General features: G+C 45.0%; 1 protein-coding gene across 1 annotated transcript in view; it reads left to right on the top strand.

Annotated features, from left to right (window-relative positions):
* Positions 1–25,519, top strand: part of Mrps27 (mitochondrial ribosomal protein S27) — a 72,306-nt gene that overhangs the window by 628 nt on the left and 46,159 nt on the right. The window contains exons 2-4 of the mRNA XM_021180173.2: positions 2,954–3,031; positions 17,271–17,341; positions 19,652–19,710. Coding sequence (XP_021035832.1) covers positions 2,954–3,031; positions 17,271–17,341; positions 19,652–19,710 — 208 coding nt within the window. The remainder of the gene's footprint in view (positions 1–2,953; positions 3,032–17,270; positions 17,342–19,651; positions 19,711–25,519) is intronic.

Genomic DNA, 25,519 nt, shown 5'->3' on the forward strand with positions numbered 1-25,519 from the left:
TTGATGTCTTGAGTTGAATCACACATCACTCAAAGCCTTTTTAGGGTACCTAATGGTGAAAAATACGTTTTAAAGTATTTGCAAAACCCGAGTTTGTAGTGCTTACAACCTCGTAATCCTTGAAGATGTGCCAGATTACAGGAGTAAAATGAACTAACCACACTTGGATGTTTGCAATGCTGCTTGTTTTCAGTCAGACTCCCTTAACACCAGTCACAAAAAGAGAAGCAGTACTCACTTGCTCTCACTCCTGTAAGTGTACAGCCATTTAAAAACTCCACAGTTGGCCTCAAGAGTTTTCTAAAGATAAAGTGTTTGAACTACCTGGCAAGAACGCTTCATATCCCACATTTGACAAATTGATACGAACAATATTTGGCACTTAAGAGTGCTTTGTAGAGCTACTTGGCATATTTAATTGTGATTGGTAGTAAATTCTTTGAAGTCTCATAAGACCCACACTAGTAGATACAGGAGAGTAAGTTGGTCGCTTATAATGGCTGGGGCAACTGTTGTAACAAAGGAATGGAAACTACACAGAGCAACTTGAGGGAACCTTTACTTCGGCAGTTTGGTGTCAGTTTACTCTGAAGCTATCCCAACTTGGCAGTTGCTAGTACTCGTAGCTATTTAAGTTTAAGTTGAAGATAAATAAGATTAAAAACTAAGTTTCTTCTTGGCCGTTGGGGTTTTATGTGGTCAGTACATCTATGTAACTGGTGGCTTTTGTCTTGGACAATTTAAAATGTAACATTTTTATTTCTACAGAAGTTTTTTGGACACTGCATTAGACCACAGATGGAGGCTATAGGAAGGCAATATAAGTACATGGGATAGGTTTGGGTATGTTTATAAATACCCTGATTCAAGTACTCAGCTTGTATAAATTCATGACAGATCAGCCAGTATATGTAACACTTTGAGACTTCTAAATAGTCTACTTAAAATAGGATGAAAGAATACAGCCCAAATGATCAAAAAGATAGAAGAAAAACGAACTGAGATAGAACAACAACAGGTATGTGGAAAGGACAGGGGAAGGAAGCTTACTGGGTACCATAATTCGTTGACAGGCATTAGTGAGCCTTAACTACCATGCTGATAGGTGGTATCCCTCATTTTGTGTATGATGAAAAAGATACAGAGGTGTATGATCTGCCCAATCTTCATAGCATTTATTATTGGCACCAACAAGGGCTAAAAGTTAAATTGTGCTGCTAAAGCTTGTCTATTTCCACAATCACATTATTTTCTTAATTTAAAAACAAAACAAACAAACAAAATGCTTGGAGACATTTTGAGTGGCATGTGCAGAGAGGGACTGGGGAGGCCCAGACCTAAGCCTCTGAGTCTGAAGACTGTCCCTTACTCATTCAGATGTGTTTTGAGCACTTTGAATGTTGTTACTGGGTTACTTGTCAGATAAGCAGAATTTCTCTGCACTCTGGGCCTACAGAGAGACTATCTGCATTTTAATGAGATTCATATGCATAAAAAGTTTGAGAGTCTGTCTGATCTAGATCTTCCACTTTGTTTGTGTCCATCTCCTTTCATCTTTTGCCCCTGGCTGTAGAAATTCTTTGGTTGTGACATTATTAGACAGAACCTCAGTTTGTGTGCAGTGATGGAGAAACCTTTGCTCTTTATGACACGCACAGAGCATCATAGAAAGATGAGTGTGTGTGTGTGAGTGAATGCATGCTTGCATCGTGCTTTTATGAATGCATGTATGTAGAGGCTAGAAATCAAAGTTAGGTGTCATCCCCAGTCACTCTTCACTGACATAAAACTCAGGTTGTAATCCTTGTGTGATCTGTTATGATCCCTGGGTAGCTGCCTTTTATTTTAGAGTTCCTTCCCTTCACATGCCGTACAACTCACTCACTGAAAGTACACAGTTGTGTGACTTTCAGCGTTGTGCAAGCATCTTTCCAACCAACTCAGGATGTTTTTATCACACTCTATATCTCTTGTTGCTAGTCACTCTTACTCCCTCAGCCCCCGTCCCCAGTTCTAGGTGACATGTGGCCTGCTTCCTTTCTTTAGATTCCCCTAGTCTAATGCTTCATTTAAGTGGGACATAATTTGAGGCTGGTATCTTTCACTTAACATAATGTATTCAGGATTCTTTTTTTTTTAAAGGTTTATTTATTTATGTATATGAGTACACTGTAGCTCTTTTCAGACACACCAGAAGAGGGCATCAGATTCCATTACAGATGGTTGTGAGCCACTATGTGGTTGCTGGGAATTGAACTCAGAACCTTCGGGAGAGCAGTCAGTGCTCTTAACTACTGAGCCATCTCTCCAGCCCAGGATTCTTATTTTTAAATTGCTAAGTGTTTCATTACAGTGATATATCAATTCTTGGTATAAACTCTTTGCTTGCCGGGCAGTGGTGGCACACGCCTTTAATCACAGCACTTGGAAGGCAGAGGCAGGCGGATTTCTGAGTTCGAGGCCAGCCTGATCTACAGAGTGAGTTCCAGGACAGCCAAAGCTATATAGAGAAACCCCGTCTACAAACAAACAAACAAACAAATACCTCTTTGCTTTATGCAAAATACTGATAAATATGCTAATCCAAGTCAAATGGAAATATTTTCAGGATTGATAACTGTAACTCATCCAGTTAATAGCTTAGCATAGATTGAGAGGCTGTTTGGGATCTAAGAAGGACTTTAGGACTCTGAAGAGCTGGGCTGTAACTTAATCGTACAAATGGCTTTCAGCTTTCACATCAGAAGCTGAGAAGAACCAGCTTGCCCACCTGTAAAACTGGGGCAGAGCTTTTCAGGCGTTTCCGTGTTTGCTGTGAACTCTGCAGCAGTCGTTAGAATATCACGCTGGATTTTAAAAATGCACAAGCTGGTAGTTGCAAATACAGCAGAAGTCGTGTTCAGTGAAGAAGATCTGTGAAACATGCCTGCTGAGCTGATTGTCTTTCCCTCAGGTAGAAGATGCCTGCTTTCTGCAGCGTACGTGGACAGCCACCAGTGGGAAGCAAGAGAGAAGGAGCAATACCATCTGGGTAGGTCCTGCCATACACCGTTGTTAGCGGTCACTCCACATACCTGGAGTCATATGCTCACATGACGCATGCATGTCATGAGAGACCTCTATGGTGGCGCTGCTCACAGAAGTGCATTTAAAAGGAGTAATGCCCACACATTGGGGCGGGGCGGGGGGGGGGTCATCTTTGCTGCCCTGCGTTCTGGAAACTGTGTTGTCTGCCGTGATGGTTGCACTGCTGAGGCTGTGTGAACAGTTCCTTCTTGCTTTTTGTTCACTGCACTGTAGTTTCCATGCAGCTTGTCTCTGGTTTACAGTATCATTGCCAGGTGACAGGTGTGGAAGCAAATTTGCAATCTCGTGGAAGCCATGGAAAGATACTGAGTGTCTTCCCAGCAGTAAGTTCAGAAAACCATTTGTTTCCCTTGTTCCTTGTTTCATAGTTCACAGATAGCAAGCAGCCTTCCCTGTATAAATTACCAAGGCCTAAAAGAAGTAAGTCACTGACCCCCACAAGCACATTTCCAAATGTGTAAGCACTGTCCCGACACTGCAGAGTGAATAGATGGGCGATGGACGTTGAGACGCTAGTGCTGTGCACAGGAATCCCTGTGCTGACCCAATATATCCACACCCCCCATGTGCCACTGTTGACAATTTCTCTGTGCTTGTGTTTGATAAGAACAAAGCCGTCCTCTGTGATGGAGTCTTCTAGAAAAGTAGGACGTAGCTGATAGTTGCAGCTAGCTACCTTTAGGATGCTTGAGAGTGATCATGGTCTCCTTTGAGAATGTGAGTTGTAGAGCTGCTCAGCAGCTCTGGAGTGCATGTGTGTATAGCAGCTCTGGAATGTGTGTGTGTGTACAGCAGCTCTGCAGTGTGTGTGTGTACAGCAGCTCTGGAGTGCATGTGTGTATAGCAGCTCTGGAACGTGTGTGTGTGTGTACAGCAGCTCTGAAGTGTGTGTGTGTACAGCAGCTCTGGAACGTGTGTGTGTGTGTGTACAGCAGCTCTGCACTATGTGTGTACAGCAGCTCTGGAACGTGTGTGTGTGTGTACAGCAGCTCTGCACTGTGTGTGTGTAGCAGCTCTGCAGTGTGTGTGTGTGTACAGCAGCTCTGGAGTGCATGTGTGTATAGCAGCTCTGCAGTGTGTGTGTGTGTACAGCAGCTCTGGAGTGCATGTGTGTACAGCAGCTCTGAAGTGTGTGTGTGTACAGCAGCTCTGCAGTGTGTGTGTGTACAGCAGCTCTGGAGTGCATGTGTGTATAGCATTTCTGGAATGTGTGTGTGTGTACAGCAGCTCTGAAGTGTGTGTGTGTACAGCACTCTGCAGTGTGTGTGTGTAGCAGCTCTGGAGTGTGTGTGTGGCCAGGCTCGGCCAAAGCAGAGCTGGCAGGTTCTGAAGGGTGTGATGAAGCCCTCCACAGGGAACTTAGTCTGACTCTCGCTTTTAAGGGTTAGCACAGCCTTTAAATCCAACCCTTTATAGTGTCTGCAGATTAAATTCAAAGCTAATATACTTTCCTAAACATAATACTTTAAAATTTATATAGTTATAAAAAAAGAGACAAAGCTGAAGGAATGTGGTGTATGGGAGTATTCTGAAATGTAGTGAAGTATTTAGGCGTCACTGAAGATTTGGAAGTCACTACACCCTTTCATTTTCCATGCACAGCCACTGGCCCACAGGACAATGGGCATGGGCACAGATGTACTGTACTGGCGAAATCAGACATACCTGAGTGACATTTTTATTTTAAAACTTAACAAGATTTTGGTAAAGGTCTGAGTAACTCAAAGGTCTGTTTTCAGTCAATTTTCATTAAAGAATGCATTAATGAAAAAAAAAATCCAGCTTATTTTTAAGTATGCAAGAAGTACTTTGTATTTGTGTGTTAAAATGAAATTAGTATCATTAACTAGAAACCGGTTTTAAAGTAGTAAAAATGTCTCTCACTGAACTTGGAGATGAGCTGACCGCCTACAAACCCACGCAAGCTTCCCACCTCAACCCCCCAGGAGTGGCATGAGAGGCCTACACACAACCGTTCCGGACTTCTAATCTTGGTGCTGGGACTCAGGCTCAGGCTTTCACGCCTGAGCAGCAGGTGTTCTCACTCGCTGACCCATACCCTAGCCCCTGGGAGTCATCTTCAACTTCTCTGCCCTTGCCCATATTCAGTTTTTGTTTTCATTTTCTCATTCTGGTGTGTGTGTGTGTGTGTGTGTGTGTGTGTGTGTGTGTGTGTAATCTATTATGTCCCTATCAGAGAGGTGTGCATATGCTGGATTTTTTTTTTTTGGTTTTTTGGTTTTTTTAGTATAGAATAGTTTATGTGGGGCGTGGGGAGTTGAGAGAGAGAGACAGAGAGACAGACAGAGGAACATGTGGAGGGAGAAAAGGGAAGAGAGCAAGAGGAGAGAACAAGAGAACAAGAGGAGAACACACATGCTATTATTAACTGTCTTAAATTCATCAGTGTGCATGCATGTCATCTACCATAGCACATTTATTGAGTTTATTCGTTAATACTTTTCTTCATATGCTTTTTGTTACTTGACTTCAAAATGTCCCTTATCAAATTTTTTTCCTCCCCTAATACAGGATGATTCCAGGATCATGTTGCCTTTAAATCAAGTCTTCTTATTTTGAAAGTATGCCTTATCTTTTTTTATTTCTTATGACTTTCTTACCTTTGTTTATGTCTTAGTTAGAGTTTTAGTGCTATGAACAGACACCATGTCCAAGGCAAGTCTTATAAGGACATTTAATTGGAGCTGGCTTACAGGTTCAGAGGTTCAGTCCATTATCATCAAGGCAGGAAGGAGCATGGCTGCATCCAGGCAGGCATGGTGCAAGAGGAGCTGAGACTTCTACATCTTTATCTGAAGGCTGCTAGTGAAAGACTTCCGTCCAGGTAGCTAGAACTAGAGTATTAAAGCCCATACCCACAGTGATACACCTACTCCAACAGGGACACACTTTCTAATAGTGCCACTCCCTTTGCCTAGGCATATACAAACCATCACACTTTATGATTTGATTCCAGTTTTGCCTCCCCATGCAGACTGCTCTGTGATGACATGACCCTGCCTGGGTATCTGATGTGGACACAGCTGGTGTCTCTAGACTTGTGTCCATGTAAATGATCTAACTATACCTCCACACCTAGGAAAATGTTTAACAATAAACTTTCCCAGAATACATCTTTCCTTTATGTATATGTTCCACTATGCATGTCAGCTCTGATCTCCCAGTCACATGCATTTGAGTTCTCAGCTGCAGCACTGGCCGGTTTTCTTGACCGGTAGGGAGACCTTTAACATAGCCACGATTTCCTGCTGCTTCTCAAGTTTCCCCTTAGATTTTTTTTTCCATCTGTGCTTCTGGCCCGAGGCAGTCTGTGCTGTAAAGATTGCAGAGCGGCGATTCTCCACCTCCACCACCCCTTCATACTTGCTAGTTGGCACCAACATTCCCCTTAGGCAGCAGACCTCGTTTCCTTTTATCTGTGGTCATACATTATGTTGACATTTGTTGATTGGTGGGATTTTTTTCCCCACTGGCTCATTGCTGTCATTATTTGGAGTCCAGCATCCCATGCTGCCTGGCTAATATAAATGCTTCCAGTTATTTTCCATGTTTTCTTTCTCACCATTTGCTTGCTTTCTCACTTAACAGTGTGTTCTAGGCTTAGTAGCTCCCTAGCCTGGACTCAGCCCTTCCTTGGGAACTCTTGTTCCTTTTAGTGGTCACTGAGTGGGAGTAGAAACAGGAGCTGGGTGTTAGATACTCTTGACTCTTACCCAGCACCTCCGAGCCCCCTTCATCTGCATGGAGCTTTCTCTGGCCTTGCTGTGCTCTCCATCCCGTGGTTAGAGCTTGGTTCCACAGAGGTAGGGTTCTGTCAGGAGTCACAGCATTGCATGTGACACAGAGGCGGGGTTTTGTCAGAGTCACAGCATTGCATGTGATACAACTTCTCTGCCTTCTATCTAAAAATGCCAGTTATCCAGTCATAGGTGAGAGTCACAGATAATCTACACATACATTAAGATGCCCTTCAAATTCTGTTATTCTTCCCTTAGAAGCCATGTGCTAGGACAATCCAGTAGTAATATAGCAAAGATTGTTCTCATGTGCCATACGTGAATTACCCACAGTGCTGTGAACATATACATAAAGGAAGGATGCATTCTGGGAAAGTTTATTGTTAAACATTTTCCTAGGTGTGGAGGTATAGTTAGATCATTTACATGGACACAAGTCTAGAGGTCTTTGCCCTGGTTACAGGAATAAACACATTGTTTGTCAAATGTACTGGCTAGTTTTGTGTCAACTTGACACAGCTGCAGTTATCACAGAGAAAGGAGCTTCAGTTGAGAAAATGCCTCCATGAGATCCAACTGTAAGGCATTCCAATTAGTGATCAAGGGGGAAAGGCCCCTTTGTGGGTGGGACCATCTCTGGGCTGGTAGTCTTGGATCTATAAGAGAGCAGGTTGAGCAAGCCAGGGGAAGCAAGCCAGTAAAGAACATCCCTCCATGGCCTCTGCATCAGCTCCTGCTTTCTGACCTGCTTGAGTTCCAGTCCTGACTTCCTTGGTGATGAACAACAGTATGGAAGTGTAAGCTGAATAAACCCTTTCCTCCCCAACTTGCTTCTTGGTCATGATGTTTGTGCAGGGATAGAAACCCTAAGACACCAAAGAATATGATGATAATCTGTGACTGGTAAATATCACGGGGAGTCTATGGTCTCTTCTCTGTTAAGACCAGTGCTTGAGTAAATTACCACTTACTGAACACGTCCAGTCATTGCTGCCCCTCTGCCTCCAGTGAGAACTGGTTTCCTACTCTGTATCTCGTCTCGTGCCTTCCCTGAGTAGCACGATGTGAATTCTGCATCTGGGTGTGTGTCCCAATGCTACCACTGTCGCTGTGGCTGTCCGTGTCTATAGCTATAAATCAGGGATGGGTGATGTCTGCCCTAGTTCCTAAACATTCATCCTAGAAATATGCAGAGTGAATGAGTCCCTGGGTCCCCTGTGCATGTCCCTGTGTATGTTTGATGTGGTTTGGAATTCAGACTGCCTGGAACTTTCCCATTGTGTAACAGGAAGTAACTGCTACCGCCTCTGGTTCATAGATGCACATTTTTGTGTATAGCATGACTGCGTTGGCGAGGGTTGAGCTCTGATTCTGAGCGTGGAGACTGCTGACTGCTCCAGGTGTTCCTGTGGCTGCATTTCCGCGGGTCGGGCAGTAGATGGCAGTGTGGCCCTTGCGAGAAACGCCCTTCCATCTGCGCTGGGGCGCGGGCCTATCGGGAAATGTGCGCTCATGTGGAGCGTCGTGATTGGACATCGCGCTGGGAGGGCCGTGAGGTGCTTGGGTCGGGTTCGCTGATTGGAGGAAGGAGGAGGGCCGATATGAGGCATTTGCTCCTGTGGTCCCCATTGGCGCCGCTGCGGGTGTGGCGTCCTTGGCTCCGCCTGCCGTCCCTGGGGAAGGCTGTTTCAAGGGTGCCTAGGGTCCTTGAACATTAAAATGCTACCCCTCTATTTTCTTGAAAGCTACTTGTTGCATTGCTTTGTGCATTCAAAAAGATGCACAGATCATATGTAGTGAGTTACCAGAAAGTTAGCACACCTGCATAGGAGCTGGAGCATTCTAAACGCGTTGGAGGCCGGGATGTGCCTAGCTTTCTTCAGACAGCCGAAATTCTGATTTGTAACACCAGAGGCTGCTTTATAAAAGCACTTTAGCACTTTACACCAGAAAGTGTAAAGCAGGAAAGTAGAGACTGCTGTAAAGAACCCCAGCTCCCGCCATCTGCTTTCAGCTGTTATCAGCTTATGTCTGCTCCGCTTCCTAATCCTTTGGACTGTTTTGAAGCAGTCCCGGGGAATCGTGTGCGCTCTCTCTCTCTCTCTCTCTCTGTTGTATATTTCAAAAAGATAAGATGTTTTTAAAGCCATTGTTATATATGAAGTAGTCGCATAAATATATGAACTAACCAGCTTCTGCCATTTTTGTTTTTTGAGACCAGGTCACACCTTGTAACCATTGCTAGTCAGGAGGGCCTTGAGCTCAGAGATCCACCTACCTCTGCCTCCCAAGGGCTGGGATTGAGTGTGTGCACCACCACGCCTGCCCAGTTTCTGGTATTTCTTATACACATATTTTTAATGCTCTAAATCGAATGCTCATATTTTTAATGCTCTAATCGAACAAGGACCCAACGGAATCACACAAATACAGTTGTACTTTCTTTTGACTCTTTAATAAAAAATTTTTTTGGTAGAAACATGGGGGTAAAGCAGATTCAACAGTTTTCAGTTCGATTTCATCTATAGCCTAGACCCCTCCATCAGACTGCTTTTTAAGTCAGTCTATCATCCAATCATTTTATAGCAATTTTGATATGGACCTCCAAAAGATGGCAATTTTTAAAGTAAGCTATAATGCCATCCTTAAACATTGCGTGTTCACATTTTGTCATGTCTTAAACATGTTTTCTTCACTTACAGAGGACTTGCATGTCACACTCACATGTCACACTTGAGCAGACACCTTTTGTAGAGCACCTCACACTCTTGATTTGCAGGTTTCGTCTTTCTGCTGGTACTGGATGTGTCTGGTTTTCCATCTGTCCTAGCTGTAAAAAATAATTTGATGATTGTTTCGTTTTTGTTTTTGTTTTTTTTTTGTTTTTCGAGACAGGGTTTCTCTGTGTAGCCCTGGCTGTCCTGGAACTCACTCTGTAGACCAGGCTGGCCTCAAACTCATAAATCTGCCTGCCTCTGCCTCCCAAGCACTGGAATTAAAGGCGTGCGCCACCACACCCGGCTCAGGGCTTGTTTTGCTTGTTGTTATTAATATGGTTTTTACCATGGTAGATGGTCTAGCTGGACTTATTTTTGGTCATTTAGTTTGTGGTTAGTCTTATCCCTTGTTTTTTGCTGTTGTTAATGTTGTTGCCATGGGTTATTTTTGTTTGCCATGGGTTGGAAGAGTCAGTATTGTTAGGAGGTCCACACACCCCAACTCTGGAGACAATACAGCCCAGATCTCATAGTTTTTCCTACAGATCTAGGAAGGTCAGTATGTCATTCCTTTCATGGGCCGACTGCTGTCCTTTTCCATAGTTACTGCAGATTTAGTCCCTGATGAGAGAGCCAATGAATGGTTTCTGGGTACTTGATTTTGCTGCTTGTTACTTTATGGCTTAGAGAGATGCTACGTAACAGCATGGAGCGGAGTGGAGGAGAAGGGTGCGGGAGCAAACTCAAGGTCACAGTTCAGAAAACAGCAGATTTGGGGTAGAGAGCTCAAGGCCTGGATTCCCTCCCTTCATCCGTCTCAGCCTCCTGCCTGTGGGCAAACACAGAGGAGAATTTATAATGCAGCCATCTCTATCTAACTGGTCTCTCCAGGCCCTGGGGTGGGAGAACACTGCAGAGTCCATCCAGAAGGCAAATGGGCATTTCCAGCCTTCGTTCAAAGTGGAGTGCTGCAGTGTGAGTTTTATGCTGGCCTAGCTGAGCCGTCATTTTCCACAGAGCAGGAACAGGAGGTGTGGACTGCAGGCTGGGGGAGCAGGAGGTATGGATTGCAGGCTGGAGGCAAGAGTGCTGCTTGGGGACGCAGGAGGTGTGGACTGCAGACTTGGGGAACAGGAGGTGTGGACTGCAGGCTGGAGGACTCTAAGCTGCTCCTTGGGAGCTTCATTCCTTCAGGTATGGTGAGAGCCTTTCCTGAGCAGCATGTGCCTATGGTGGGTGCACACTTCCTGCTGAGACAGCCTTGAGTTTATCTAAATCCTCTGCCCGGTGAGTGAGTTTTTGAGTCCCAGCTCCATCCTGCTGTAGGGCCCAGAGCATCCATCTTATTTGACAGGGAAAGTGTGTTTCTGGAACTGTGGTGAAGCATGTGATAGAAGAAAGCTGCTCATTGACACGCAGGCAGGCGAGACTCCCACTCCCCTTCCCTCATTCAGCTACATTTCCCCCATGCCGCTGGTCTGAAAGTTATAGCCTTGGTTTCCATTTTTTAAGATTATCATCCTACATCCTCTAAGGTAATTAGAGCAAATTCCAATGCTCACCACTTTATCCTTTAGAATAGTACACACACAGGCACACAAAGGATAAGTGATATACTGTGCTGTTGTCCAATACTAAAGTTTCATCCTTCAAAACACCGGATTTAAGCTGCTATCTCAGCCCCTTTATCTACTCTCAGTTCTACATCTCAAGTCAGTTCTGAACATCAGCTGTAATAAATACAGTTTGTGTTACTTGTTTCAAATGTCTCTGCTGTGTTCACTTTCTAAGTGTAAAGGCCTGCCTGCTAATGTTCTTTTCTTTTCTTTTTTTTTTTAAAGATTTATTTTATGTATATGAGTACACTGTAGCAATCTTCAGACACACCAGAAGAGGACATCAGTTCCCTTTACAGATGGTTGTGAGCCACCATGTGGTTGCTGGGAATTGAACTCAGGACGGTTGAAAGAGCAGCCAGTGCTCTTAACCAATGAGCCATCTCTCCAGCCCCGTCATTTGCTCATCTAAGTCTGTATCTGCCTTCCAGTGCTACTGCTCAAAGCAAACAAAAGCCCTCCTGCTGGGACAGTTAAGGTCCTGGTTGTTTAGATGGCTCTGGTTCTTGTTTGCCTTTGTAAGTAGCCCCTGATTTTCCTCCTAGCTGTTTTTAAGATGATCCCATTCTCCAGTTTCTCTGTGACACAGAATCCAACTTTGTTTGTTGGACATATGTTTAGAAGACAGTCTTTTATTATTAATTCTGAAAAGCTCTCAGGAGACTGCTCGTTTGGTAAAGCACTTGCAGAGAAAACTCAAGGACCTGAGTTGATACCCAGCACCTAATGAGGCCAGATGGCGGAGTGGGCGGGGACAGGGCAGGGCTGGAAAGAGAGGTTGATCCCCAGCACCCAATGAGGAAGCAGGATTGGGGAGGGTGGGGGCAGACAGTGGGGCTGGAGAGGTGACTCTGCTTAGGAGCCCTGGCTGCTCTTGCTGGTGGGTTTGGTTCCTAGCACTCACCTGGAGGTTCCATGCAGGTAAAACGTGACACAGAAAATAAAATACATCTTTTTTTTTTTGTTTGTTTGTTTAAAGCCAGGTGATGGTGCATACCTGGAGTGCCAACACTGGGGAGGTGGAAACACACAGACCCCTGGGTGTCACTGAGAGCCAGATCACTGTAGTTGGCACAGTGACTGAGGAACTGAACGAAACCAGGGCTGAACTGTGGTCTCCACACACATTCACAGGCCCTGTGTGAGTGTGTGTGTGTGTGTGTGCACATGCAAGTGCGTGTGCGCTGGTTTCCCATTACCTGTCAGCTCACCTCATTCTCTTGGTCTACTTTTTTGCAAATGAAGTTTCTTTCAGAAATCATTCTATTCTCCATGTCTCTTAGTGTCGTCCTTCTCACATTTCTTTGTTGCATTCTGGGTAGTTTAACTTCAGCCTGATATTCAGGTCACTAGTTCTCACATCTAACCTTCTTTTTTAACTTATTGCTTGCTTGCTTTTTGAGACAGGCTCATGACCTGCAACATAGGCTAGTGTCAAACTTGTGTTCTCCTTGCTTCAGGTTCCCGGGTGCTAGGAATGTAGACCTGCAGCTCTATGCCTGTCTTTATTTCCTGTTTTGTCCTGTCTTCCCTTTCCTTTGAACTTTGTTGCAGCATTTACATAAAAATAAGCCATACCTAAAGCATACAGTTTAATAAGTTTTGACAACTGTGGGGCTACACATGACCGTATACATCATAGTCCTGTCACCTCCAAAGGCAGTTGTCTCTAGTCCTTTAATACGCTTATTCCTTTCTGCTCCACACCCAGGCACCCAGGATATGATTGCTGCACTTCTCGTTGTTTAGATTAGTTTGCCGGTTCTAGGTTTTGTGTGAAAGAACACCTCTTTAAATAAAATCCTGGCACACTTGGGGATTAACAAGAAGGCATATGTCGGCTTCTCAGGCACCAGAGCTCACTTGTGTCGCATCCTGGGAGAAGAGCGATCCTTGTTCCAGTCTGCATGCAGCTCCAACATGACTGTACACGAGAGAGCCTCCTAACCAGAGACTTGAGTTTTCTCTGATGCCACCAGTTACTAAAACCAAAGGTCCACAGCATCCCGCTGATCCCCTGGGGTGACCAACAGTACAGTTTATTCCTCAAGTCCTCCAAGTGAGTTTTCTGTGGCCCCGGCAGTTAGGTTTACCTGTTTCAAAGCTCAATTTTATTTTTCTGGTGAAAAGAGTTGTTAAAGCAATGCAGTTCATCTTATTCCAGAAATAGAATTTCTTAGTATCACCCTGGGCTTAGACACCACATTCACATGCTGCCTCCTCTGCATGGTAGTTCTTACACAGCTCATATTGTTGCTGACCGGCTGCACCATCAGCTGCTGGATCTGGTGCTAACAGAGTCGGACGCCCTGGCTACTGCAGATCTATTTTACATTATCCTTACGCTGGATGGCAGGCCTGGAAATTCAGTCTTAAACCCCTGGGAGTTCACTCTCCTGGTAAAATCCTCAGTAAATCCTCTTTTGTCCTTAGATCCTCAGTGCTGTTGCTGTTGTCAAACAAGAACGTTTTAATACTATCCTGTGTTTTATCTTCTAAGCATATTTCCACGTTGTGTAGTTGAAAATTCTGCTAAATGAAGAGTTTGTATTTCAGATCCATTTTCCCCAACTCTTTGCTCTGCAGCCATCAGCTTCAGTGAGTGTTCCTGGGGAGCTGAGAACCCAGCGAAGCAACCTCCTTGGCACAGCCCATTGAACAGAACTTGGGCATCTGTTGGCTCCTCAGTAAAGCATGGAGTGTGACTTTGGCTGTGGAGGCCACCATCCAGGAGCCTGTGGTGCTGGCCCTCCATATGCTGCAGCTGTCCTGCTTTCCCGGCCCTCCTGCCCTTCCCTGCTTTCTGCCTCATTCATCACAGCAGCTCTGGGATGCATGGTGATTGGTCACGTAGAGTACTTGCAGCAAACCCCGTGCAGTATGTAAATGCTACCCCTCAGATGGAGGCCCTGCAGCTGTTGCCTTTTTGGAAGCCCTGACCAATTCCACTTCACTGAAGACGTGCACCTTGGTGTGAAGTCCTCAGATGGAATCCGGTTACCATGCTTGAAGGTGGTCGGCGAGTGGCCTCAGTCCTGTGATGGGTGACACGCTGTGCATATGCGTGAAAAGGACAAGGGAGAGGACCTTGCAGGCCATTTTAATTAGGCCAGTAGCTCCTGTTCCTGGCTTTTTAAAAATACAGTATAAATTTGAATAAAGGGAGGTAATTCTTCGTATTAATCATTAACATAAAAGTAGTCAGAATTATAGACTTGGTGGCACGAGTGTCTAGTTATGAGCAGGTGCACTTGACAGTCTTATTGATCCCTGATAGGAAGGGGTTTAAGAATCTGTTTGTAGGTGTTACAGATGCTGTAATCACCTGTTTCAATACTTTTAAAATAGTCGTTAAAAAGGCTATTTACATCAGGTTAGGTTTTAGGAATTTTACCAAGTTGTTTTTCCCCAGTTGCTATAAGTCCTAGGGACCATTTCCCTGAGGCAGGAAGAGAGAATAGCTAAATGCACAGTAAGAAGTGACCAGTGACCAGAGTGTGTCGCAGTGCCTCAAGCTTGCTATTCGTGTCACCGCGAGAGAGCCTGAGAAGTGTGCCCGTGTATTCCTTATCCTCTCTTCCTTTGACTCCTGCCTTTAGATAGTTCCTGGATGCTTTTCACAGAGCTGTCCTATAAACTGAGTGTAGGTCGGTGAATTCAGTTCTTCCCTGACACTTTTACTGTAAGGGCATGAGGGCCATCTTATATGGGTATTTGTAGTTAGTAGAAAATATCTTGGTTCAGAAAGAGAATAACAGGACCTGAACTATCTTTAAAAGCCTCCCCAACCTGCTTACTTGACAGAACATCAGTTGTAAGGGCAAGGTGATGACTGTGTGTTTGCATGGATGATGCTGGCTGCATGTGCACACCTGTGCATGTGTGTGTGAGGTGATAATGTGTGTTTGCATGGGTGATGCTGGCTGCATGTGCACACCTGTGCATGTGTGTGTGTGTGTGTGTGTGTGTGTGTGTGTGTGTGAGGTGATGACATGTATGTTTGTGTGCATGATGCTGGCTTGTGCACATCTGTGCATGTGTGTGTGTGAGGTGATGACATATATGTTTGTGTGCATGCTGCTGGCTGCATGTGCACACCTGTGCATGTGTGTGTGTGTGTGTGTGAGGTGATGACATGTATGTTTGTGTGCATGATGCTGGCTTGTGCACACCTGTGTGTGTGTAGGTGTAGGTGGGAGGATTGTTTTTTGAGACAAGGTTGCTCACTGGTCTGGTGCTCAGCACAGTAGCTGGCTGGCTGGTCAGATAGCCCCAGTGGCCTGCTCAGTAGTGGAATCATAAGCTCATGCCACCATAGCTGGCTTTTTAAATTCGTGCTGATGATCAAACTTCATGCTTGCTTGGCAAACATTTTACCAACTGAGTTATCCCTTAGACCCTTTAATGGTCATTAAAGTGTGGTCAGGAAGTAAGAGATTAGAAGCCTAGCAATGCAGTTGATGAAATAAGTGTAGGTGTTGCTGACCTACACTGTTTCATACTTAGTATGAAAACCGGTGGGATCAAGGCTAACTCCTGCTTTTCCAGCCAGCCAGCCATCTCTTTTTACTGAGATAGGGAACACATATTTAGAGTGGACAGTTGAAGAAATTAGAGGACATGCAATTGAAAGGCCTGTTGAACACACAAATGGAGATATTCCTATACAACTGGAAAGGCTGGTCTGGAAATAAAAGCCAGAATTGGGGTAGATGTCCACACACAGAACCAACTGTGAGATTAAAGCTGTGGGAGAGACTGCCATCATGTAGCACCTGAACCTAGGCATGAAGCCATAGTATACTCTACCACTGAGAGTTGGACATTCCAACATCAAGAGAAAGAAAAGACAATCCTCACAGAGCCTGAGAAATGGTAGGGTGGGATGAGCGGATAAATATTTCCTTAAGGATCTCTCTAGATAGAGATCAAATGAGAACAGAGTTAGCACTGGCCTGGTAGATTTGATACAAGGATAATGTTCTCTTGATTATCTTTCCACCAAAATGGGATAGAACCATGAGCTGAGAGTGCAGGAAGCTAGAAAGTACTGTAAACGTGAGAAACAGTGACAGGATGTGACATAAACCATTTGGAGGGCTGGCAAGATGGCTCAGCAGGTAAGAGCACTGTCTGCTCTTCCAAAGGTCCTGAGTTCAAATCCCAGCAACCATATGTGGCTCACAACCACCCACAATGAGATCTGATGCCCCCTTCTGGTGTGTCTGAGACAACTACAGTGTACTTATTTATAATAATAAATAAATCTCTGGGCCAGAGAGCAGAGTTGACTGGAGCTAGCAGAGGTCCTAAATTCAATACCCAGCAACCACATGAAGTACAGCTACAGTGTACTCATATACATAAAATAAATAAATAAACACAAAAACCATTTGGAGTGTATGTTGCCTGGGATCAAGGTGATTTTAGGGTCTGAGCTGAGTGTGATGTCACCCATTCCTGGTTTCCTCAGGATGACCAGTCTGTTGAGAGGAGCCAACACCTGGGTGGTGGGGGCTCATCAGGAAGGAGAGGCAGGGGCTTTTTTGTGAGCAAATACATGAAAATATATAACCATTCTAGATGACCATTCTAAAGCCGTTGGAATGGCTACCATATGCAACTGTTGTACACTGCTAGGGAATAAGAGCTCGTGACAGCTCCCTGGCCTGTCTCTCACCTACAGACTGACAAACCTCATGCTTTGTGTTTCCTTGAAGAGGCACCTCATCGATCCATTTTTAAGAGTTAAATTTATTTATTTATTTATTTATTTATTTATTTTTGGTTTTTCGAGACAGGGTTTCTCTGTGTAGCCCTGGCTGTCCTGGAACTCACTCTGTAGACCAGGCTGGCCTCGGACTCCCGAGTGCTTGTATTCTCTAGTTCAACAAATTATTTAAAACTGACTATGTCAGTGTCTCAATGAGGACTCAATAGTTGTCCTCAATTTCTAAAAAGAGCAAGAGTGAGCACCTGTTTAGACGCTGACTTTGTGACGTTCTCGGCCATCTGGCAGGAGTCAGAGCTGTTAGATTTTTCCTGGAAAAATTTGTATATTTAATAGGGTTCTTTCTCTTTTGTCTTCACAGCTGATCTTGCATCCTTAATGGACAAAGCGTATGAAAGAAAATTGCCTGTTAGTTCTTTATCAATATCACGGGTAAGAACATTTCAAACCCACTTTCAAAGAAGGAAGCAATGAAGACTATAGGCTGGGCTGGGCTGTAGAGACAGTAGTCACACGGGGACAGCTTTCCACAGTGTAGTATGGTTTTACAATTACCAGTAGGTATTTTGTGCTGTGGTGGCTGAAATGTAAGGAAATAAACAAACCAGACTCAAGTTAGTAATCACTGGTTTATTTATTTTCCTCAGGTCATATTATTCTGTGTTTTAAAGTTAATATGTCCTTCAGTGTAATAGCAGTGAACATATTTTCAGTAGCGGGTACCATCCGAGGAAGAGTGGATACTAACAGTGAACTTGACTGCCGCTGGGGAGTGGGTAGGAGAACTGTGAGGTCAGCAACTGGGAGTCGTGATTGTAGGAACCACCACAGGGCACCTCCATGGCAGCCATTCTTGTAGTTTCTCACCATACATCCATCATGTGTGTTCATTTCCACAGCAGCCGTGAGAGAGATGTGTGTGGTATTTGTAAGGCACAAACGATTAGGTAACTTTGCAGATGCACACAGCATGTAGGCAGAAAGGCTGGAACATCAAAGTCCACCTGAAATCACCATCAAGACAAGACCAGGTTACCATACTGGGCAGTAGTGTTCTCCAGTTTCCCCGTCCCCAGCTTGAGAGTGGTTGTATCTTCCTCAGAGGTGATGAGATCTTGGAAACACCTTTTGTAGAAGTGAGCATGGTCCTTCAGTCAGGAGCTACTAAATCTAGATGAGGGGAAGGAAAGAATCTTTCCCTCCATCCCTGATCCCTTCTCTGTGCCCTGTGTCCTCATAGAGAAACAGTTCAGTTGTCACTCCTTAGACTTGGGGACTAATATCCCCCACAGTGGAAAAGATTGAGAGGCCATTGTTTTCAGGGTGATTCCCCCTCTGGGGGCTGAAATACTCGATTTTCATTTAAACAACACTTGGAACTTTAAAGAGCTGTGGTGTGCATGTTCCAACCTGAACCTCATACTTCTCAGGACGGAAGCCTGTAGCTGTTGATCCAGATGGAGCAGCTGAGTCCCAGAGGGCCCGTGCCATCTGTTTGTGCCAGAGCATGCTATCAGGAGAGCTGCTTTTCAGGCTCAGGGCTGGTGTTTGCACCTCATGTTATCTGCCCTTTAATGGATTTCTAAATCAAACCCAGGGGGCCTGCTTATTTTTAGAAAGTCTCTCTTTTCTTTCCCATCTCTCTCTTCATGAGGCTTTAGTTACACTCACAGCACACCTAGTCTCCTATTCTGTCTTCCGACTTCTCACCTTCGAGCAGAATCCACCCTGGGGAGTATTTCCTGCTCATTTAGATCGTAGGTAAAGAACAGACTCAGAGAGTTTCCAGAGGTTGTTTTTCAAGTGCTGGCGATTGAATCTGGAGCGTCCAGAGTGCTGGTCAAGTACTCTTTACCAATGAGCTGCGTTCACAGCACCAATCAATGCTCACTAGATTTTATAGCTTGAAGAAGCCTCAATCCTAAAACGGTTCCTTCATATCAACACTAAGATCAGAGTGAAGACAGCTAAAATGGAACCCTCCACTTAGATTTTAGTGTTCTGAACACTGTTGTTGCAGAGTTAAGAATCTCCACCATTTTGGAGCTGGAGAGGTGGCTTGATGGTAAAGAGCCCTGGCTGCTCTTGCTGGGGGGCCTGGGTTCAATTCCCAGCATCCACATGGTGGCTCACGCCTGCCCATGACTCCAGTTCCAGGGCTTCTGACACCCTCATACATGCAGTCAAAACACAAATGAACAGAAAATAAAAATGAGTTATATTTATTTTAAAAATGAATCTCCGCCATTTCCACTTTGTGTTCCATGTGTTTGGAGTATAGGATGGAGAGGAAAGACAATAAAGGTGACAGTGTCTGTAAATAGTTCCATGAGACACTCTTGTCTGTATGAGCAAGGTTTGGGTTTGGCTTTTAATGGTGCTTTCTTGCTGCTTGTTTTGTTTTGGACCAAATATAGAAGTACAGAGAAGCTACAGTGTGCCTTTGTTTTTACCAATGTGAAGGGTTTTCAGAAAGGAGCACTACCACAGGAGCCTCATTCCAATAAAAAGAGTGCATACCTTTTAAAGATAAGTGCGCTGGGCGTGGTGGCGCACGCCTTTAATCCCAGCACTCGGGAGGCAGAGGCAGGCGGATTTCTGAGTTCGAGGCCAGCCTGGTCTATAAAGTGAGTTCCAGGACAGCCAGGGCTATACAGATAAAAAAAAAAAAGATAAGTGCATGATCTAGATCAAACATGTGGCACAATTTGTATTCAACCAAGAATTGTTTTTCTCCTCTAGTTTGTGGACAACATTGCATCCCGAGAAGATCTAGATTCTGCAGAGTACTATCTTTACAAGTAAGCGTTTCTGTCACTCTGCTTTCACTCTCACTTTCAGCACCGGGGTTTGGATTTTTCTTCTTCTTTTGTGGTACTGAGAAGTTTGTGTATATGCACACATACAAATGCGTGAGTGTGTGTGCGCGTGTGTGTGTGTGTATGTGTGAGTGTGTGAGATGAACTCAGTTGCATGCAGTCCAGAACAGAAACAAAGATTCATGTCTTTGCTGTCTTCTTTTTCCATGTAGACCATGCCTGAGACTCTAACTCCAAGCTGCTCTGATTCCTCTTTTTCATTATCAGAGTTAGCTTTTTTGAAACATTTCTGTGACTTTGTAGATACTTTTGTGTGCTAAGAGTCTGGGTGAGCCATGCAAGGATAGTGATAGTGATATACTTGTTGTCTAAAGGACCCTGCTTCCCAGCCTAAGAGGAATGTACAAAGCATGCTAAGGCCGGCCTCAGGAAAGGCTTATCAGAATGAAGAGTTAGAAGCTTTACTCTTTTTTTTTTCTTTTGGTTTTTCGAGACAGGGTTTCTCTGTATAGTCCTGCCTGTCCTGGAACTCACTCTGTAAACCAGGGTGGCCTCGAACTCAGAAATCTGCCTGCCTCTGCCTCCCGAGTGCTGAGATTAGAGGCGTGCACCTTGGAGTTTCTCTGGAGTAACTGAAGTCGGGGGTTAAGCTGGGCCATCAGAGACCTGGTCCTTGGAGAAACTTCCACTAGTTAGGCCTTCTGTCGTTATTGTGGCTCACATCCTTACAGAGTGACTTTTGACCTCAGAGTGACCTTAAAAACACAGGCCTACCATTAAGGAGTATCAAGCAACTGCTGCATCACAGAGAGCCTACAACTCCTGGCTGTCCTGCCTGCAGCATTTCTTACTCCCTGAGCAATTCCATCTCCAGCCTTTTGGGGATCAAATGACCCTTTCACGGGGGTCACCTAAGACCATTTTTAAACACAGATATTTACATTACGATTCATAACAGCAGAATTGCAGTTATTGAAGTAGCAGTGAAAATAATTCTACAGTTGGAGGCCACCACAGCATGAGGAGCGGTATTAGGAAGGTGACCACTGACTTAGAGTAATTCTTATTGCTACCATGGCATAGGCTTCCCTCCTTCCCTGTCACAGCCTGTAGCCACCACCATATTTGAACTGTCCAGGAGAAGGCTGATGGACTTGGTGCTGTGGGTCTGGGCATGGGTAGCAATCCCAAGCTCCAGCAGTTCCTAGGACTTGTGGCACATAGCACCTTCTCATCTCTTCCCAGGAGTACACATGAAGTCTCTAGCCATCACAGACAGGAAAGTGTGGGCATGCAGTATCACAGGGTACCAGGGATCTCTACAGGAAGGCTGCTTTGGGGACAGCTGAAGGGACATATGTGTGGGGGCTACGCGCTACTCTCTGTGAGCCGGAGCCGGCCACACTGGGATCCACTCTTTGTGATACAAAATGAAACATGAAGGAAAAGAATGATCTAGTTACCACAGTAAACTGCGGGTGTTTAAGGCAGTCAGTCCATTGACAAAAATATGAAAACAGTGATTCTCTACATCTGAAGGGAAAATTCAAAAAGTAAGGTTAAAGGTGACTCAGTCAGAGGGAAGGTTAAAACTGAGCCCGAGAGTCCGTCAGCAAGCACTTGGAAAGCAGGCTGACTCAGAGCACCAGCTGTGGGGTTGTAACTGAAGCTTCAGCTGAAGTAAGGCACTCAAAAGAGAAACTGACCCAGGAAGAGGGGCCTGAGACAGACCTGAAGCATAGCTGTGGTTTGGCTTGTTCTCTCTGGGAGTGGTCTGCAGCCCCTCTTGAGAAGCCTGGGGCCTGACTGGAGGAAGATGAGGACCAGAGAGAGGGAGAGGTCCAATTGGGCTTCCACAGGCCCTTTGCCTCTGCCAGAGAGGCCATGCCTCCATCTGCTTTCTATGTTGGAGTCTGCAGAGAATATTTATAGAGATCTGCAAGTCGGGAAAGCATAAAAAATGACATTTTAGCATCTCAGTAATGCCTAGCATTTTCTTCTGTTGTGAGTATAAATGACAGATGCCTATTTTATTTGCATCATTTGTCGTTCACACCAATTAAAATCTTTGCTTCTTTTCATTTGTAGCAGCTCCCTTACAACTGCGTTCACTGTGGCCAGTGGTTAGACTGCTTCTGCTCTGGGTCTGCTGCACTGAGGATGCAGTCCGGGCTGCCTTATCCAGAACTTCTTAGTATCTTGACACTTGTCTTTTGGTGTAATTGGTTTCACTTGGGAAAAAACAGTCTGGAGAGGGGGTCCACAGGCCCCCTCTAGGAGCTCAGGATGTAGAAGACAAAAGCTCCAGGGCCCCTATGAGGCAGGCCTGTGAGCAGTAGGCTCTTTTGCCTGGTCTTCCTGCTTCCTTCCCAGGCCCCCTGAAGCAGTCTGTCTCTGATTTCCTTAATGCAAACACGTTCTTTCCTTATTCCAGCTTGCCCTGTGAAGGAGGACAAGTATGTGGCCGATAGGTATTCAGTCTTCCAAATGAGAAGTTAGGTACTGGGAGTCTCCTGGAGCTGAGGTGTGAGAAGATTCTTCAGGCTCCACGCCACGCTCTGGAGAATAGGGCTGGGGCGGGGTGGGGTGGGTGGGTGGGGACATTTCTGCTTTATTTTGGCATCATCAGAGCCCAGTGTGTGGTGAGGTGAGGCAGCAGCTGCAGCCGCAGCAGCAGGTGAAGATACAGGGACAGTCAGTCAACAGCAGCTGACACAAAGGAGGTCAGCGGTCAGTATAGAGGGAGGACATTTATTGTTCTGTCTTAAGAACTTTCATACCTTCTGCTAATTTTCAAAATAACTAAGCTACAAACCTTTTCTTTTTCTTCTGGGCAGAGAATTTGTGTTGCGGACTTACTGTTTTGCTGCCTTATGAGAGGGAAAAGGCTTCCCGCTTTTACTATCTGTCACCTACAGGGTTCGTAAGCATGAGCTTTGTGGCTCTGTTTGACTGACAGTCTAAGACTGAGATTTCCTAAGTGGTGAGCAAGGTGCGAGAGGGCAAGGTGCTGCCTGTCCTGAGCAGGTCTCCCAGAGCAAGCCTATCGTGAAGGACCAGGCTGGGGTATGACTGTTCCTAAGGGAACTGTGGGAGAAGGATTCAAGCGTGTGATACAGAGTGCAGAGTGATGGGGAGGTTGGGACTACAGATAAAAGGAAGTGCCTGGAGCGTTGGGAGTCTGTGGACTACTCCACTGTTTATTCCGAGAACTGTAGTGTTCTTTATCTCCTTTGGAGCACTGGTGAGCGCGCCCATAAAGTTTCATACAGTGAACATGCCTTTTCCATTTTGGAGACCACCTTTCCTGGGCCTGCTAGTCAGGTTCTGAGCTGGACACATACCCCCTCCATGCTTACCGTCCACACTTAGAGAAGTGAACATGGAGGCCAAATGTGTCTCCATTTTTAGGAAACAAAACTACAGATGTACATGCCATAGGAAAAACACGCCATCAACAAAAGCCACCATCTGTATGGTGGTAGTGAGCTTTCGCTGCTCCCATGTTAGCATTTGATGGCTACACTAACAGCATGCAGCTCTAGCCGTGACACTTCTGCCCTCCTTTTTGGTGACCTCTTTAGTGAGGATATTTGCAAAAGCTCACTTAGGCTTCTGCATTGTTTGGGGGACTGTGGTGGTGAAATGAAACTTGTTCCGGTTACTTCGAAGCATCAGTGATCAGAAGTGGTTATTTAATCTGCAGCATAACAGTCATTCCTGAAGGGTGACAGGAATCTCCAATTATACAACAGATTCTCTACTGAGAGTTTACAGTTCTAAAGTGGCCTGTGGTTTCTGGAGAGCAGCATGGAGAATGTTGACTCTCTACAATGAGAATTCACTGTAGAAAAGGCTGCAGCACTCCAGGAGAGGATCCTTGTCTTAGAATCGGACCCCTGTGTGGTCATGGAGAGCAACGTGCCACCCAGTAATGAGAGGGAGGCTGCTGTATCACGGCCTCAGGCGTCCTTCATCGTTGCTTAGCTGACCTGGCAGATAACAGGAGTCCCTGGGTGGAGAAGGATGACAGGTCAGGAGCAGCTGGGAAGGGACAGATGGCAGCCTGTGTGTCTCCAGGTCCTAGGTTGGCAGCCCACCGAAGGACCAAAATCGCTTCATTTTTCAGTGTTCATAAATGCTGTGGCGGATCCTTGGAAGGTGGGGTTGTACGGACGTCTGTGCCTGCGGGGAGAGGGGAAGTCAGGGCTCCTTAGGAGTGAGCTGCATGCAGGTTTGCGCGGGAATAACTTTTTGAGGTCTTAGAGATTTTGTTCAACAGCTATCTTAAATTTTTCTGTTAACATATTGCTTGGAGCTGGGTAGTTCGAGGCTAGCCTGGTCTACAGAGTGAGTTCCAGGACAGCCAGGGCTATACAGACAAACCCTGTCTCAAAAACAACAACAACAACAACAACAACAAAAAACCAACCCATATTGCATGATCTCTATGAAACTCCAACTTTTTTTTTTTTTTAAGACTAAAGGTCAAAGGGCAGCAAACAGTTCTAGAGTTTTCAGGAACAGTCCCCTTAACTGCTTTCAGGGACGGCAGCTTTAACTCTGCTGCTGCTGTGGCTGTCTTTATTTACCAATCCTCACCGCAAGCCTGGGAAGACACTGAACTATAGTCAGCGCTCTGTACTAGACAAGAGCAAATGGGCCAGCTTGGTTCATGCCTCACCAGATACTCACGAGGGCTTGGTGAGAAGAGCGAGAGCATTGGCCTCTACTACTCCAGAGTCTACTCTTCTTCCCCTGATCTTTTAGCCTGGAGCTAGTGACAAGAACACAGCTCATATACTTTCCTAGCTGTGGCTTACCATTCCCGGAGTGGTCTGAGTGATTGCCACCATCTTTAGTACAATGGGGAGATGACTCAGCACCCATAAGGGCTCTGTTCTAGCAGCCACAGCAGTCCAGCTACTAAGAATACCTGTGTGTCCATCTTTGTATAGTGTCCTTTGTTTCTCTGGGCTAAATTTGTTGTAGAGTTGCTGGAACATATAGAAGATACATGTTTAAGATTTTAAAAAAGATGTATTTTGTGTATAGAAGTACACTGTAGCTGTCGCCAGGCACACCAGAAGAGAACATCAGATCCCATTACAGATGGTTGTGAGCCACCATGTGGTTGCTGGGAATTGAACTCAGGACTTCTGGAAGAATGCAGTGCTCTTAAAGGCTGAGCCATCTCTCCAGCCCTGATATGTGTAACTTTTAAAGAACTTGATAGTTGTTACAAAGTACTTAGCCTGTTTTATAGTCCCAGCGGACTCCCAGTCCTCTGCACTTCCTCTGACAGGTTAAGCTAAACTGATGTGTTTTGATTTTGGTTTAAATTTGCAATTGCCTGATGATTGTCCTTTGACAAAATGTTCAGATTTTCTGCTGTCTTGGTGGTTGATTTCTTTTTACTGAATTTGAAAACTCTTTTTCTGAGTATTATATTTTCATTCACTTACTTTATTTTTCAAAAGCGAGGTTTTACCTTTGATGGAAATCCAGTTCTTTCTGGATTTGTTGTTGTTGGTTTTGGTGTCTTCTACAACATCTCTACCAACTGAACACCATAGATAGTTTTCTCTGATATTTTACTTGAGAATTTTATAATTTTAAGTTCTAGAGTTATGTTTATAAATAGTTAAGGACTTTTTGTTTGTTTGTTTGCTTGCTTGCTTTGTTTTTTTAAAGTTTTGTTTGTTTTTACACAGGATAGAAGATAAGGCTCAAAGTCTGGTTTTTTCTCCTTCCTCCCTCCCTCCCTCCCTCCCTCCCTCTCTCTCTCTCT

The sequence above is a fragment of the Mus caroli genome, chromosome 13, assembly GCF_900094665.2.
Source record: "Mus caroli chromosome 13, CAROLI_EIJ_v1.1, whole genome shotgun sequence".
Classification (NCBI taxonomy): Eukaryota; Metazoa; Chordata; class Mammalia; order Rodentia; family Muridae; genus Mus; species Mus caroli.